Below are 15,814 nucleotides of genomic sequence, written 5' to 3'. Positions count from 1 at the left end.
AGCAACGGTGTATATAATCATTACTCATTTATTTTATGGGGCATTCATTACTTGACCTTTCAAGACCTGTTTTAGAATCCTGGCATTCCAGACATTCCAAATATTCCAAAAGAAAGGAAGAGGAAAGAGTCTTCTTGTTAGAAACAACAAAATAAATCAATTCATATTAACATTAGTAAGGAATATGAAGAAGGTTTAAAAACTGAACACAAATAACGTGGACATACTGGCTGGTGTTTGCTTTAGTGAAGAAGCTTTCATTATAAAATATGCATCTTCATCCCCAGATTTACACCTAGCTCGTTTTTTGATGTCTCTGGCCATTATGGCACTTTGCCAAGGGAAGGAGAGTGGCTTTATGCAGAACTGGGGATTGATGTCTTTATGCATCACACGGTCGCTGCTTGTGTAAATCTTACTAACAGATTAAGTAATTCTTACTAAATTGACATTTGCTCTAAAAATAGGAATTTGTTTGATAAATGGCCTTATTAATCATCATGAACATTTTTATGACCCTCATTTGGAAATTTTTTTATGCTTTTAAAGAAAAGACTGTACTGTATCTCCCTGATAGGTCAAATGGGATGTGATAAAAAAGCAATAACATGGTGGCCGTTACCCAGAGGATGGCTGTGGGCAAGTCATTTTACCTTTCTCAGCCCAAAGTGTTGTGTTTTTTTTATCTCTAAAACAATTATATCTGCAGCCTACCTCTTGGGTAAGATATAATGATCAAATTAGCCTGTGAAAGTACTTTAGAAACTGAAATGCCACACAAATGTGTGACCTGGTAATTAACCGCTGCTCTCTACTTTCGTGTTAATGTGGAAGCAGATGACGATGTTGCTCATTTTGATAAACATTGAGTTTCCCTTATCTGAAGTGCTTAGCATCAGAAGTGCTTCAGATTTTGAAGTCTTTTTGATCAGGGTAAATTTGTATAGAGTTTACCAGTTGAGCATCCTAATCCAAATATTTGACATCCAAAATGCTCCCACATCTGAAGTGTGTGTGTGTGTGTGTGTGTGTGTGTGTGTGTGTGTGTGTGTGTGACTGGGAATTGAACCCAGGAGCATTCTACCTCTTTGCTACCCCCCAGCCCTATTTTTATTTATTTGAAACAGTCTTCCTAATCCACTGTGCACACAGGCTGTGAACTTGTGATCCTCCTGTCTTGTTTCTCAAGTACTGGGATTACAAGCATGAGTCACCATATCTGGCTCAAAAACTGGAACTTTTTGAGTGATGCCGTGATGCTCAAAATATTTCAGATTTCATAGTATTTTGCATTTTTGGGATAGGGATGCACAGCCTGCAATTATTTTGTGTTCTTGATTTAGTTTGATTAAAAGTTTAAAAATGAGCCGGGCATGGTGGCGCATGCTTGTAATCCCCGCGCTTGGGAGGCAGAGACAGGAGGATCACGCAGGTTCGAAGCTAGCCACCTGCGCTGGCTTAGGAGACCCTGTCTCCAAATAAAAATATAAAAATAGGTCTGGGAGTGTAGACCAGAGGTAGAAGGGCTTCCAGGAACCCAAGTACCACCAAAAAAAAAATATATTAAAACAAAGAGGCCATCCAGGTGAAGTCTTATAGTCTTCTTTAATGGGGTGGGGGGCTGTGCCGAGTCTTCATTCATCTGAGGCTCCAGGCTGAAACCCACACAACAACATCCCTGTTCCCGGCCCCTCATCTAGGTACAGTGCATTGCACGGACAGCTCACCTACTGTGAACATGTCAAGTGTTTATGAACTGTATGTTGGGACTTCCTCTGGTCAAAATGTCAGTGACTTCAGAGGTCAAGAAATCTTGCACGGTGTTGCTCACTGAGGGATATACGGGGCTTTTGAAGCCACAGCCAATCAAAACACTTGCAATAAATATCTGTTAGTTTTCAGTATGCTCCAGGAATAGTCTTAAAGTCCTGGTAGGTGCCTGTGTCTTTGAATGGTAAAGGACTTAAACTGTGTTAAACTTAAAACTGACTACGCCGGGTGTGATGGTATGCACTTGGGAACCTGACAGGAGGATCTCAGGACCTCAGGTTCACAGGCAGCCTTAGCAACTTAGAGAGGCCCTCTGCAACTTAGTGAGACACTGTTTCAAAATAAAAAATAAAATAAGAATGGGAGCATAGGAAAATGTAGGACTGAAGATATGCTTCCTAATTCTTTTCTAGAAAATATTTACATTCATACAGCATTTTTTTGTTTTATTTTTAACAGTCTCATTTAGGAGATAAAAATCTAAACAACTGTTTTACTCCTATACTTCCTTGATGTCAGCCTAAGGCTTATTTTTCTCTTGCCCTCCTCCTTTTTTTCCACAAAAGGGAACTTTCTGGTGTCTATAAAGCCCCATTTAAGGTGTATATGGTTAAATTTTAAAATTGATTAAAATGCATTACTATCTTTAGTGAGCTTATGATCTAGTAACCTTAGCGATTTATATATGCCTCACTTATATTGTAACAGTGACAAAGAACAGCTGCGTAAATTTTGCCAGGGCTGACATTCCTCCCCCTGTAATAGTGCAGGCCTGAAGATCGCTAGTGTCCTTTGAGAATTCCTGGGTGCCCAGCATCACTTTAAGTTTCACATATACTTGCTCATTTGGTTTTCATAGCAGTCCTTTGGGGCAGGGAACATCTTTAGCATCATTTAAAAAAGAAAGTCTCAGCTTCTTTGAGAGTTCAACGATCTGCCCCCAATCGCTTAACCACTCCTGGTGAGGCCGTGAATGTCACTTACGCACTGGAACCGACACACAGGCATACTCTCAGCCTCTGCCCCACCCCCTGTGGCCCCAGCAGGAGTGGCTGATGCCACGTGTTTTCCTGATGATAATAAAAAGTTCTCCTTTAACAATCATACTACTGAAAGGAAAATCTTCTATTTTCCAATAAAAGCATTCTGGTCATTAACATTTCAGTTAAAATAGTCAATAGTTGTTCTTATGACATACAGAAGAATCTCATAATAACACATTTTTATCCATCTTGGCAAATGTTATACTTTTCTATTGAGTTTGCAAAATTTCTAGTACACGTGACTCTGAAAAACCCTATTTTTTTGCATTTTATAGAGAGAAGAGGCTGATAAAGGCACTGTGTGGAGATGAGGCAGAGGAGATCTTAGAAAACATCCTTTTATTTGTTCTTTTGTGGAATTCTTCATGTGCTATGAAAAGATTTAAAACAGCCGGGCGTGGTGGCGCACGCTTGTAATCCCCAGGCTTGGGAGGCTGAGACAGGAGGATCGCTCAGGTCCGAAGCCAGCCTCAGCTGGCTTAAGAGACCCTGTTTCCAAATAAAATATAAAATAGGTCTAGGAGTGCAGCCTGGAGGTAGAAGGCCCCTTGGGTTCCATCCCCAGTACCACCAAAAAAAAAAAAAAAATTAAAACAAAAACAGTTCAGTTCTGGGTTCACAAAGATAAGCTGGAAAACTCCCAATAACTTCTTCTGGTTTTTTTCCTGGTACTTTTCTTATTTCATTTTTAATCACATGAAATTCACCTTTGCAGTTCACAGAATTGAAAGAGGCTGGCTTTAAGCAGGATACAAGTTTGTTTCTCAACACGAGTTGTTAGTGCTTAGAATCAGATTTCATTGTATTTAGTGGTCATTTCTTCTTGAGCTTTGAATAAAATCCACAATCTTTAAGCAGCTGTGGAATTATGGCGAGCACTCGGTAGGGTTCTCTTCAGCACGTCCCAGTTCCTGGCGCGTGCTGGGCCCTGCGCTAGAGGCCTGGGCACAAAACACCCCCTCGCCTCAGCGGCTTGGCGAAAACCGAAGGAGCCTGGCATTTCCACACAGAACCAAATGCCAGTGTCCGGGGCTTTGGCACAGGGACATGCCAAGATTGAGAATGAGGGGAAGACGTCTGAAATGTCTCCCCATTCCCTTAAAATTGTCTAGTGCATTTTCCTAAAACCTCTGCTTTTCTCTCCCCCCTTGCCATGGCAAAAATTAGGCAGCCAGGTTCCGGAAGGGACATATCCATGTTTAAGTTATAATTCTAGTCTCTTTTTGTTTAGGCCTTTGTGTCTCTTCAGGGTATGGAGGAACTAAACGAGGTGAGGGAGGAATCAGTACACCGCAGACCAGAGGTGGATGTGTGAGGAGGCCAGGAGAGGAGGCCAGGAGAGAGAGGAGGCCGGGAGAGGAGCCGGGTTCTGCTGTGGACTCGCAGTGTTGCTTCGGTCGTCACTAACCTTTGCAGCCCTCACTCCTGAGAATAAGCTGATCAGGCTGAACAGCCTCTGGGTTCCCTCCAGGTCTGATTTTCCTGGGCCCTAACGTTAGCCACGGTGCTCAGTGCTTTCTCAGAACTGGTGACCCACATCTTCAGGAAGCCTGTCTACTGGAGGGAATGCTTTGTGTCTCACACCGGGTCCCCCGGCTCACTGTGGAACCCCTATAGACATCCTGGGGCCACCTCAGAGAATGACCGCGGAGGGTTCGTGGAGCTGGTGAGGTGCTTCCACTAAACCTTTATTCTTTAACCAGGGCTACTTTCCTCTGTTTTATTTTAACAGTGGAGCTACATTTAAGACTTGGAATTAAAAGGATATTTTACTTAAAACAAGTATGATAGCTTTTTTTAACCTTTTTTTTTATTTTTCTAGCCTCTTGCTTCAAAGTTTTTGTGTGTGTGTGATGGTGCACACTTGTAATCCTAGTACTTGAGAGGCTGAGACAGGATTGCGGGTTTGCAGCCAGCCTCAGCTACTTAGAGAGGCCCTCTGCAACTTAGTGAGACCCTGTTTCAAAAATAAAGAATAAAAAATCAGGCTGGGGTGTAGCTCAGAGGCAGAATGCCCCTGGGTTCAATCTCCAGTACCAAAAGAAAAGAAAAGAAAAGAAAAAAAGAAAAGAAATTATGAAAGTCTAAAGCCTGGGCTGATAAAAATGAAAAAAAAAATAGCCTCAGTTCTCCTTTAATGGAAAAGCTACAGGACAGAAAGCTTGGACTTGGGGCAGGACAGGAGTGATGAATGTTTGCAGTGTTTCTAGCCTCTTGCTTCAAAGTTTTTGTGGGTTTTTTTTTAAAGTGCTCACAGCTACAACAGAGTAATTTTTAGCCATAGGAGTAATTCCTTTATGACTGTGGTTACAAATGTAAATGTTTAATTAGGCCGAGCAGGTAAGTAAATTAGTGAAGTACGTAGCACATAAAACAATAGGAAACAGTTCTGTGGAGAATCGGAAAACCACATGCCTCATCTAAAGATGGTCACCTTCTCTCAGCCTTAGCCTCAGTGAATTATTATAAGATTGGGAATTCATCTTTTGATTTGTCAAGAGAAATTAGAAGTCTAATTTTGCTTATTTATTTATTTATTTATTTATTTATTTATTTTTGGTGGTACTGGGGTTCCTGGAAGCCCTTCTACCTCCGGGCTACACTCCCAGACCTATTTTTAAATTTTTATTTGGAAACAGGGTCTCCTAAGCCAGCACGTGCAGCTGGCTTCAAACCTGCGCGATCCTCCTGTCTCTGCCTCCCAAGCGTGGGGATTACAACCGTGCGCCACCACGCCCGGCAGAAGTCTAATTTTAAAAATTAAATTTTTTTGCCAGGCGTGGTGGCGCACGCTTGTAATCCCTGCGCTTGGGAGGCAGAGACAGGAGGATCACGCTGGTTCGAAGCCAACCATGCTGGCTTAAGAGGCCCTGTTTCCAAATAAAAATATAAGAATAGGTCTGGGAGTGTAGCCTGGAGGTAGAAGGGCTTCCAGGAACCCCAGTACCACCTAAAAAAATTAAAAAATTTTAATAACACCATGCAAGAAAAACAAAGTCGGTACAGTGCCTGAGTTTAGCTTGACATCTACTCATTTGTCAGTCTTGCATTAGGGAAGCAGTTTTTGTTCAGAGTCATCAAGAGTCACCAGTGCACACAAATTCTTATCATGTGGAAGGTGTTTTCCTGCTATTAACTGGGCTTAAATAAGTTTCTGGCTTACATTGTTTTTATGATTATTATCATTAATGTAGGCTGGCAACATTCGTAAACTATGAAGCTGTGAACAAGCCACTCCCAAGCAAGCATTGTAACACATGTTGCTGATGGATGTCTTACTCTTGCTCTTCTCATTTTAAGTAGAGTTTTGAGCCAGGTGTGGTGAATTGTAATCTCAGGCTGAGACAGAAGGATCACAGGTTTTCAACCAGCCTCAGCTACTTAGGCTCTTTGCAACTTAGTGAAACCCTGTTTCAAAAGATGAAGAATAAAAAATAGAGCTGGGGTGTAGCTCAGAAAGAGAATGTCCTTGGGTTTAATCCCCAGTACCACAAAAAAGAAATAAATAAATACAAATAAACAATTAAAGTAGAACTTTGTTCTAAAGACAAGATGATCATGGAAGAGAATGGCCCTTCCTGATATCCAGGATTGCAAGACAATGCCTTTCTCATGGTGGGTTTTAGTTGGTGCCACACATGGTTTATTTTATTTTATTTATTTTTAATTTTTTTTTTGTGTGTGTGGTACTGGGGTTCCTGGAAGCCCTTCTACCTCCAGGCTACACTCCCAGACCTATTTTATATTTTTATTTTTGGAAACAGGGTCTCTTAAGCCAGCACCAGCTGGCTTCAAACCTGTGCGATCCTCCTGTCTCCACCTCCCAAGCGCAGGGATTATAAGCGTGTGCCACCACGCCCGGCTCCACACATGGTTTATAATGAGTGAAAATTTGTGTGATCATTATTTTAACCAAGTGTGTGTTGCCACAGTAACTATTATCAGATTGAAAACTTAAAATTCCCTTAAAAAGTCTGAATTAGCTCTCCCTCTTATCTTTCTACTTTCATTGATATAGGACAAAAGAAAAAGTACAGACCAGAAGTAGTGGTTTTAAAATAGTTGCAGCAATCACAAAAAAAAAAAAATCAGAGGCTGATAATGTAGTGATACATATTACAAATATTTTCCCAGGAGGATAACACAGATAAAGTTTTTAACCTTGGGTAACATAGCCAGCCTCTCTATTTTAACAATGCATGCAAAAACTGAAGTACAAACACATGAAGGGATAGACTTTCTTTTTATTTATTTTTCTCTCTCTGATTAAAAGAAGAAAGAAAGTGGAGAAATACAAAGTAGTGGCTGGACGACGGGGAGCTTGGTGATAAGAGTATGCTTAGCCTGTGGGAGGCCCTGGGTTCAATCGCCAGCACCAAAATACACAACAAAACAAAGTCAAATATCAACCGTCTGTATCCAGGCCACAAAAGACGACGAGTACATGTTAGCACTTTGCTGTTTGTTAGGTTTCTTTCTTTTTTTTTTAAGAAGTGAAACTTTTCTGATAAAGGGTAAGTTGCCTTTGCTTTCCTTCCATTCTTTTATTTCTGAAGAACAGTACTATGAAGAAGTTGTTGGGAATCCTTCTGGCATGTCTTTTCAGAATTTTTCTGTATATATGCATATATGTTTATCTATTTACTACATATATTTCAGTTATAAGCTACTATAATATATACTATTTAGAGTGTTATTTTGTGTAATTTAAAATTTTAGCAAATAATGATCTGCAACTTGATTTTCTCAGTCAACATTGTTTTCAATATTTATATCAACTGGATCTTAATACAAGTAGGTCTAACTCATTACTTTTTTTTTTTTTTGGTGGTACTGGGGTTCCTGGAAACCCTTCTATCTCCGGGCTACACTCCCAGACCTATTTTATATACATATTTGGAAACAGGGTCTCTTAAGCCAGTGAGGCTGGCTTCGAACCAGCACAGTGCGATCCTCCTGTCTCCGCCTCCCAAACACGGGGATTATAAGAATGTGCCACCACGCCCGGCTAGCTCATTACTTTTAAATGTTCCATACAAATGTTTTTGAATGGTTAAGACAATTTATTTTTCTGATGGTGGATCTTTCCAATATTTTTAACTCTTTGCTTTTACAATGTTGCATGTTTCAGTGAGTGCCCTTGAACTTGTCTCCTTGAGCACACAGATCAGGGTTTCACTGGGGTAACTTCCTAGAAGTAAAATCCCTGAACTATAGGATATATGCTTTACCAAATTTATTTAAGTATTGCCAAAATATTCCCCAATGTGGCTGAACCATATTATGCTTTTTTTTTGTTTTTTGTTTTTTTCCCCAGCAATGCTGTTCCTTGTTGTCTAAACCAAATATACTGCCCATGGTTTTGAGGGTCTTCTGTTGCAGGATTTACTCCCCTCCTCTGAGTCCCCTGTAGTCTTATGTATTTCTTTTGCTTCTAAAGGTTCATTTAACTTCTCCAGAAGAATGGAGGAAATACTTGAAGTTTGTTGTTCATGTTCATTCAGAATAAACAGCACGATTTTCAGCAAAACTTTGCTGTGATCAACTATTCTTCCAGAATGAACCTCTTCCGTACTCTAAATCTGACACTCTTGTTTTCCTTTTCATTAATTGAACGAATAAAATTTCTGACCATTTAAACATTTTACACAGGTCCTTAGGGGGTTGTCTAAACACTCTGTTCATGATTTTTTGATATTTTACTGCTTATTTTAAATCTTTTGAAAGATAATAAAAGCAAAATAACTCTTGGTCTTGGCATTAGTTCATCTCTTTAAATTCCTTGTGTTTTTTTGGAGCTATTGGAAAACAGTATGAAGATTGAATGACTTCCTTCAACTCTGGTACGCAGCTATGAGACTTAAGGAGAGGTGTGGTACTTCCGTCACAGTTTTATGTGAAGTAGTATAATATCAGTATCACTAAAAGCCCAGCCTTGTGCTGTGCGCTATACCATATGCTAATTCCCGACAAATAGCCATGCATTCTACTTCAAGCAACTAGCAGTTTACATCAGACAGGCCAAAATTGTGGAGGTTTCTTTATGATCACAAGATACTTAATTGAGGAGATTATTACGGATACAAAAGTTTGGGAAGAAAGACATTTGTACTCATTTTCAAGATGGACTGATTAGTGGATGGTTTCCAACTGAGTTAACGCTTAAGAAAGGCCCCTCCACCTACAAGTGCCAGGCGGGCGGACTGTTGCCTGCACTGCTCAAAATGCTCCATAGTCATTTTCACCAAGCTTGTTTCTGGAGGAAGGGTGGGGCGAGGGCCTGAGTCATCAACACTTTTTATTCCATTAATGATAAACAGTGGCATTCAGGAAACCAAATGGCTTTGTTCGATGTCACATTGGCTGCCAACAAAAGGCTCAGAGCTGAGATTATGAATCTTAACTGACTTCCTAAAAAATAACAACAACAAAATAACATGACAAAAAAAAAAACCTTCCATGCAATCTAATCTAAATACGATATCCGTCTTTAGCTTGCTTATGCTGCAGGGGTACCAACCACACAAGATGTTTCCATTCTCTGTCATTATCCACAAAGTAGGAATTTAAAGAAAGCATTAGCTTAGAATAGAATATAATCTGGGAATCTCTTTATTCTTCTCGGGAGAAATTGATTATCAGTTGCAATTACTGAGGTGTGCTAACAAAGTTGTATCTTCTCAAATGATTGTCTTTATTAATGTTTGTTTTTTATTTGCGGGGTTAGTGAAAAGGTTGGGGGTGGAGAGGAATGATTTCAAGAAAAGCAGGAAAAAAAAACCCTCAGCTGTTTTAAAATGACTGGTGATAGTAAAAAGAAACTGTCATCACTAAGCCCTGTGGCCCTCCAGAATAGAAGTACTGAGCTAAATTAATGTGAATGACCAGGCTAATTTTAGGGCCTAACTGTAACCAGTGAAGTTCTCTGTAAGATTTATTCTCCATGTTTATTTGGAAAGGAAAAGTGGAAAGGCTAAATGGCAAGAGATGATTTCCCAGGATGCTCTGGGGACATTTCAACAGCTACTAGAATCTCACTAATGATTTTATTTGAAAATAGTTATACCCTGGTCCTTCTGAGAAAAAACCCTTAGAAAACTCTTTTGACTGCCCTTTGCTTCCCAGAAGCCCCAGGACTAAGCATTCCTTCTAGAATTGCTGTTGATGTATAGCCATCTCATTTCCCCCTCCCCTAGACACCACATCCCTGAGGTGCCCTGGCTCTGACGTGGTTTATGAAGGGGAGCTATGGTTTCTCCTGTCAGCACTGACTCGTATGTGCTTGCCAGCTAGTTGTTTTGCAGAAGAATTTTTGTCCTATGCGATTGCCTGACTTGAAGTAGATTTTATTTTCTTCTCTGCCATCTTGAAAAAAATTGGCTTGAGTTGGCCCAAGGCAATAATTATGAGAGCAATGTCAGTGAAGGAATTTAAGACACAGGAAACAGTTTTTTCATTTTCTTTTTGAAAGTCTCCCTTTTTTGGTGACTCCTTTCCCAATAGTTTTGGGTCCTGACATCTACTGCAAGGTGAAAGTCTGTTCATTCATTGGAACTGGAATCTATTTTGCCAGTTCTAGTTTTTCTTTTTCAGTATTGGGAATTGAGCCCAGGAATGTTGTACCACCAAGCTACTTCCACACTTCTTTCTTTTTTTTTTTTTTTTTTTTTATTTTGAGACAAGGTCTCACTAAGTCACACAGATTGGCCTTAAGCTTGTGATCCTTCTCCCTTAGCCTCCTTAGTTGCTAGGATTACAGATGTTCTCCACCATGCCCAGCTTTTTAATTTTTAAAATTAATTAATTAATTTATTTATTTATTATCCAGTGCTGGGGATTGGATCCAGGGCCTCACACACACTAGGCAAGCACTCTACCACCAAGCTATATCCCCAGCCCATTACCGGTTATTACAGCTCTGTAAGTCTCCAACTGCCTTCTGCTTGGTGTCACCCAGCTTGTTGGACAGACGGTGATGGCCTCTCAAATGCCTTTGAATGATCACATGTTTGAGACTGGGGCCTTTTTTTTTTTTTTTTTTTTTTGCGGGTCTGTTATGTGGATGTTCCAACCATGTCAGCGTGCCTCTCCATTCAGCTTGCTTTGTTTATCCGGCAGCTCATTACTTAAGACTAGCCTGTCAAAATAGGCTAAATATTCTTTGGGAAATACGATCACATCCTTGAGATACCTCAAGTATGTTTAATACAGGGAAGATTGGCTTGATAAGAAAAACGTAATGGGCTTGCATCACCAAAAAATAGTTTACTGTTATTCTGGTTGAGTTTCCAGGGCGTCAATAGGTACTAAGAAACCTGAGGGCCATAAATTTCTGCAGCTGACACAGAAAGACATGAAGGGAAGCAGGGAAAATGATTGCTGATGATTCGTTCTAACTACTTGACCTTCTGACCTCTTCTCTAGATATATGACCAAGATGGGACACTACAGCACTTTATTGATGGTGGGGAACCTAGTAAGTCGAGCTGGATGAGGTATATCCGATGTGCAAGGCACTGCGGAGAACAGAATCTAACAGTAGTTCAGTACAGGTAAAGTATATCTTGATTTACCATTTAAATAATGGAAGCCCTTTGGCTTGAATATACAAATTCAGGTTTGCTGCTAGTGCTTGGAAAAAGCCTGCAGAACTCTGCAGAGATTGGTAGATTTGTTGTTGTTGTTGCTGTTGCTTTTGGCTAGTTCCTAAGGCAGTCATTTCATGAGCATTCAGAAATAAAGGTGTTAGTAGATGGCCTCTCCTACCCTGTACACATGCTAAAGTTACTTTTACATCATCACTTGAACTCTCACAGAGGACTGATCGAGTCCAGTAAGCCCACTGACTTGGAGGGATTCACCCAGCAGATAAGTAGGAGTCGCAGACTCAGCCCCAGATCCCTTGCTTTGCATCTCCTTCAGGCTGGCTCCCTGGGAGGACAGTTTTATTTGCACAAAGGCATGGGAAACCAAGAACTCTCAACCTTCCCAAGACTGCCATTCCCAAACCAGTGATGCTTTCAGCAATGACTGGCCTTGGGTAACCTCTCCTGCTTCCTCAAAGGGTATCTGGATATTAGATGGGACCCTTTAATGATTCTGGATATGTTTCACATGATGAAGGGGTTTCAAAGCACAAAGAGGCCTCTGGCCTCCCAAGATCTATGGGCAAAGCCAGAAGGGTGATAAAGGCAAGGCGAAGCCATCCCTGTTCCCCACTGAGAGTCCCACAGGGAGGCCTCTGCGGAGCTGAGGAGCACGAGGACCCTCAGATGCTAAGCCAGCTCTTCTCAGTGCACCTGCTGGCCAAGCTTTCTACTTAGAGCCCAAGAAGGCTGGAGTGAAGATGAGAGGCCAAAAGCAAATCAAATGGGAAAAAAAGCCCTACCACTAAGCCATCTTTTCTCAAAATCCCTCGAAAACATGTGCCATATAAATATATGAGCTCAGTTATAAACAGCCGTGTTCTCTTTAAAATCAGAAGCAACTGTTTAGTTTTATCAGGCACCACAGACACATCAAAGCAGAGGGCCCTGTGCTCGGCAACTTGGAGTCCTGCCTATGGCTATTTATTTTCCTTTCTGTTTTTATTTTTAATGAAGTTTTCCTTTCTTTCTTTCTTTCTTTCTTTCTTTCTTTCTTTCTTCCTTTTTTTCTTTAATCTTTCTTCGTTTTATATCTTAAAGACTGCTCAAATCTGGCTTGTTCTCTGAAGGGCTCCAATTTAAAAGGAACCTTTTTGGGCAGCATCTGACTTATGGCCTTGGTTCCCAATGCAGTTTTATTTGATTAAATAATGGTCTAAATGAAATAGTGCAAGACAGAATTTGGTTACACTGCCGTGCACAAGCTTTACTCATAATCCTTTGCTGTCGTGAAGGTTTTACCAAACTCTGAACTAAAAAAATCAGTAAGGATTGTTCTCATACGGTCGGCAAGGGATAATTTGGCTGGTTCCATAATGGGTACCCAGGGAACTCTTGAGGCAAAATCTGAATTTGGGACAGAAAAGTCCTAAACGGAAGGGGGAATAAGTAAGTCATTACCTATCTGTCAATATGAAGTGGATCTTACAATTCCCTTTTCATGACGGCGTTGAAACCGTGAGCTCTCTTGGCTGGTCTGTTTTCGATTACTTCAGATCTTTATAAAACGAACTACAAAAACACAATTTTAAAAACTGGCATCCATCACTACTGGCCACGTCCAAAAGTAAGAAAATAGAAAAGTTGGACCCTGAAGAGCCAGCCTAATTTTTATTGTACATGAATGTCCTCTTCACAAAAAGTCAGCTGGTTTAAATTCATTCTGTTATGATTTGTAATATCTAAATGGAATTTTCTTCAAAGCGCCCTTGATTGATTGACCCTCAGCTGAACGTTGTGTTTTTATTTTGAGGCTGACAATAATGTTTGTTGGCATGTGTTCTGCTTCAACTGCGTTGGGACGCCACGAAGCTATCTTTATGAGTCATCCAACCACAATACTAAATACATGTCAGCAAAGGAAATATTATCTGAAAAGGGAAAAATCCCTTTGATGTGCTTCAACATGCAGAGATTTCTGCGAGTTTTGGAAGCTCTGCCCGCCTGTAAGGAACGGTGTACGCTTACACATTTTTTCCCCCCTCTCGGCCTACTCCGTGCCTCAGAAGACCACCCATCGCTCGAAAACAGTTCTGCTCTTTCAGCGGCAAAGTGTGTCATTTGGTTTTCGCACATTCATTTGCCGGGCGCTGTGTTTATACTAAGGGAAGCCAAGCCGAGAGATGAAATGTTACAAGGGTGAAGTACAAAGTAGACTCAATTTTTCTCAAGTTAGGAGATGCCAGTGATTTATAGCTTGCTCTGATTTTGATTTTTTTTATATGTAGCGGTGGAAAGAATTAATAAAATGCATAGCTCTTAGGAGATGCAGGGGGAGGAAGGGCGGCCAGGGCTGGACAACTGGCAGGAGTTTTTGTCAGATATTCATAGAATGTTGGGGAAAAAACATTATGCTTAGCTAGCAGTGCCCTCGTGAGACAGAGTGGCAGCAAGTAAGGAAAATAACAAGATAAATGAAATTTTTGCAGCTGCAAGTAAAATATTGAGAATCTGCACTTTTTTATTGATCTTTATGATCCTATTGCCAAGAGCCACTTTGTGGTGACAAAATATGTTGACAAGCGCATATCTCACTGCCATGAAAAATGTGGAGAAGGGCTCGCCTTGTGTCTGCAGTGTTACACAAGGAGCAAATTGCCCTGCTACAGCCAATTCCTTATAGAAAGGCGAAATTTAAGGCCCACCAACCCCACACACTTTTATCTGGAACTTGAGGCTAATATTTGTAGCCATTCTTCATTGAGAAAACCAGTCGCAGTCTCCTCATTTTTTTCTTAATCTGTAGATTTTTCTTTACAGTATCAAGGCTGTTATAAAAAATGTTTATTTCTTGGCACCCTCACTGTATCATTTCAGAGTATAATCTTTCAGCCAGTGTAAAGTGCTCCTCTTGTATTTATTGAATTTCCATTTATTTCACATAAGGATTTCTTTTTTCTCTCTCTCTCTCTTTTTTTTTTTTTTTTTGGTCTCCTGTATCAAACTTCAGGGAAAAGGCTGTGGAGCAGATTTTTATTTCTCTTAATCCTTATATTATGAAGATGGTTCATTTTATTACAAATAGCTCCCGATGCCAACTCACCAGAATATGCTTAGTGCTTTTCCTTCAAATAAGAAATTAATAGTATTAATTTATATATGAGGCTGTGCACCACAGTATTTCCAGTTTGCCGGGAGAGATAATTTTCTCATTAGTGTGAGATGGAATTGTTTTTAAATGAACTTTTCCTTTTGGCTTGTCTCCTCGGCCAAATATCTGTCTCTTTAAGACCCTCTGTAGAAGAACACTGTGGAAATAAACTGTATGCTGTTTATCATACTGAGTTACAGGCTCTAATTGATTACTGAGGACAATAAGGTGGGTGTAGATTTATTACAAACTGTTTAGATGGAGCTGGGCAGAACATTTTCGGGGCAATAAAAATGTGGTGGGGGCACAAGAGTCCTATGCATTACTAAGCTGGGTTTTCTTTTGTTTTGAATAGGTCGAATATATTCTACCGAGCCTGTATAGATATCCCCAGGGGCACCGAGCTTCTGGTGTGGTACAATGACAGCTATACGTCTTTCTTTGGGATCCCCTTACAATGCATTGCCCAGGATGAAAACTGTAAGAATTTACTTTAGCTCTGAATTCACATCTGAAAATACCTACTTCAAAGCTAACTTTTGACGTGTTTTTATTTTTATTTTTTTGAAATTTCTGAAACAGGATGCATAGTACAAATGTGCACGAGTTTATTCTATCATTTTCTCCCCCCCCCCCGCCCCGTATGTTGTGTGCTTTTCACAGGGCCTCTTAACATGAACTGGCCAGTTCTTCTTTGCCTGTGCACAATTTCAAAGCCTTTGCTAGAGTTTTGAATAACGTCTAACAGCAAAGTTAAGCCAGCTGGTATTCACCGAGCACCTACTAGTATGTGTCTCATTCTGTGCTTGCCACTTTGGGGCTTGTAGGAGCAGCAGAAGATCCAACAACCGCTGCTCTGGAAGGATGCACAGTCTTCTGGAGCCACACTTCATGCAAAAAAAAAAAAAACAAAAACAGAATACAATACTATTTAATTAGGGACAGTGGCCTGAGTGTGCTTCTTCTTAAGCAGTCATTAGAATAAGAAATGATAGCACAAGTCATGGATATATGACTATGGAAGTTGTGACTTTTTAAGTTTTCTTGTCCAAAATCTTGTAACTTTTTTCTCTATCTTGAAAAGAATAGTCTAATATTTAGGTAAATGTGAACTTGAAGCAACTTTTACTTAAAATTTGTATTTTTGTTTTATTGCATCTTTGGGAAGTATTATAAGGTAATCTCCAATGTTCAGAACAGAATTATGTAAATTTGATGTGCTTCAATTAGAAACACTGGTTTCTTTCAAGGATGCTGTATTTTTT

General features: G+C 40.2%; 1 protein-coding gene across 1 annotated transcript in view; it reads left to right on the top strand.

The window, feature by feature from the left end:
• The window catches only part of PRDM6 (PR/SET domain 6), a gene marked incomplete at both ends in the record, with an annotated part of 104,576 nt that overhangs the window by 61,337 nt on the left and 27,425 nt on the right, over positions 1–15,814 (top strand). The window contains 2 exons of the mRNA XM_080698314.1: positions 11,238–11,365; positions 14,905–15,029. Coding sequence (XP_080554440.1) covers positions 11,238–11,365; positions 14,905–15,029 — 253 coding nt within the window. The remainder of the gene's footprint in view (positions 1–11,237; positions 11,366–14,904; positions 15,030–15,814) is intronic.

This window comes from Muscardinus avellanarius, assembly GCF_963383645.1.
Source record: "Muscardinus avellanarius genome assembly, chromosome: 7".
NCBI classification, from domain to species: domain Eukaryota; kingdom Metazoa; phylum Chordata; class Mammalia; order Rodentia; family Gliridae; genus Muscardinus; species Muscardinus avellanarius.
Note: the sequence above shows the minus strand (reverse complement) of the source record. Positions and strands in the feature narration are given on the sequence as shown.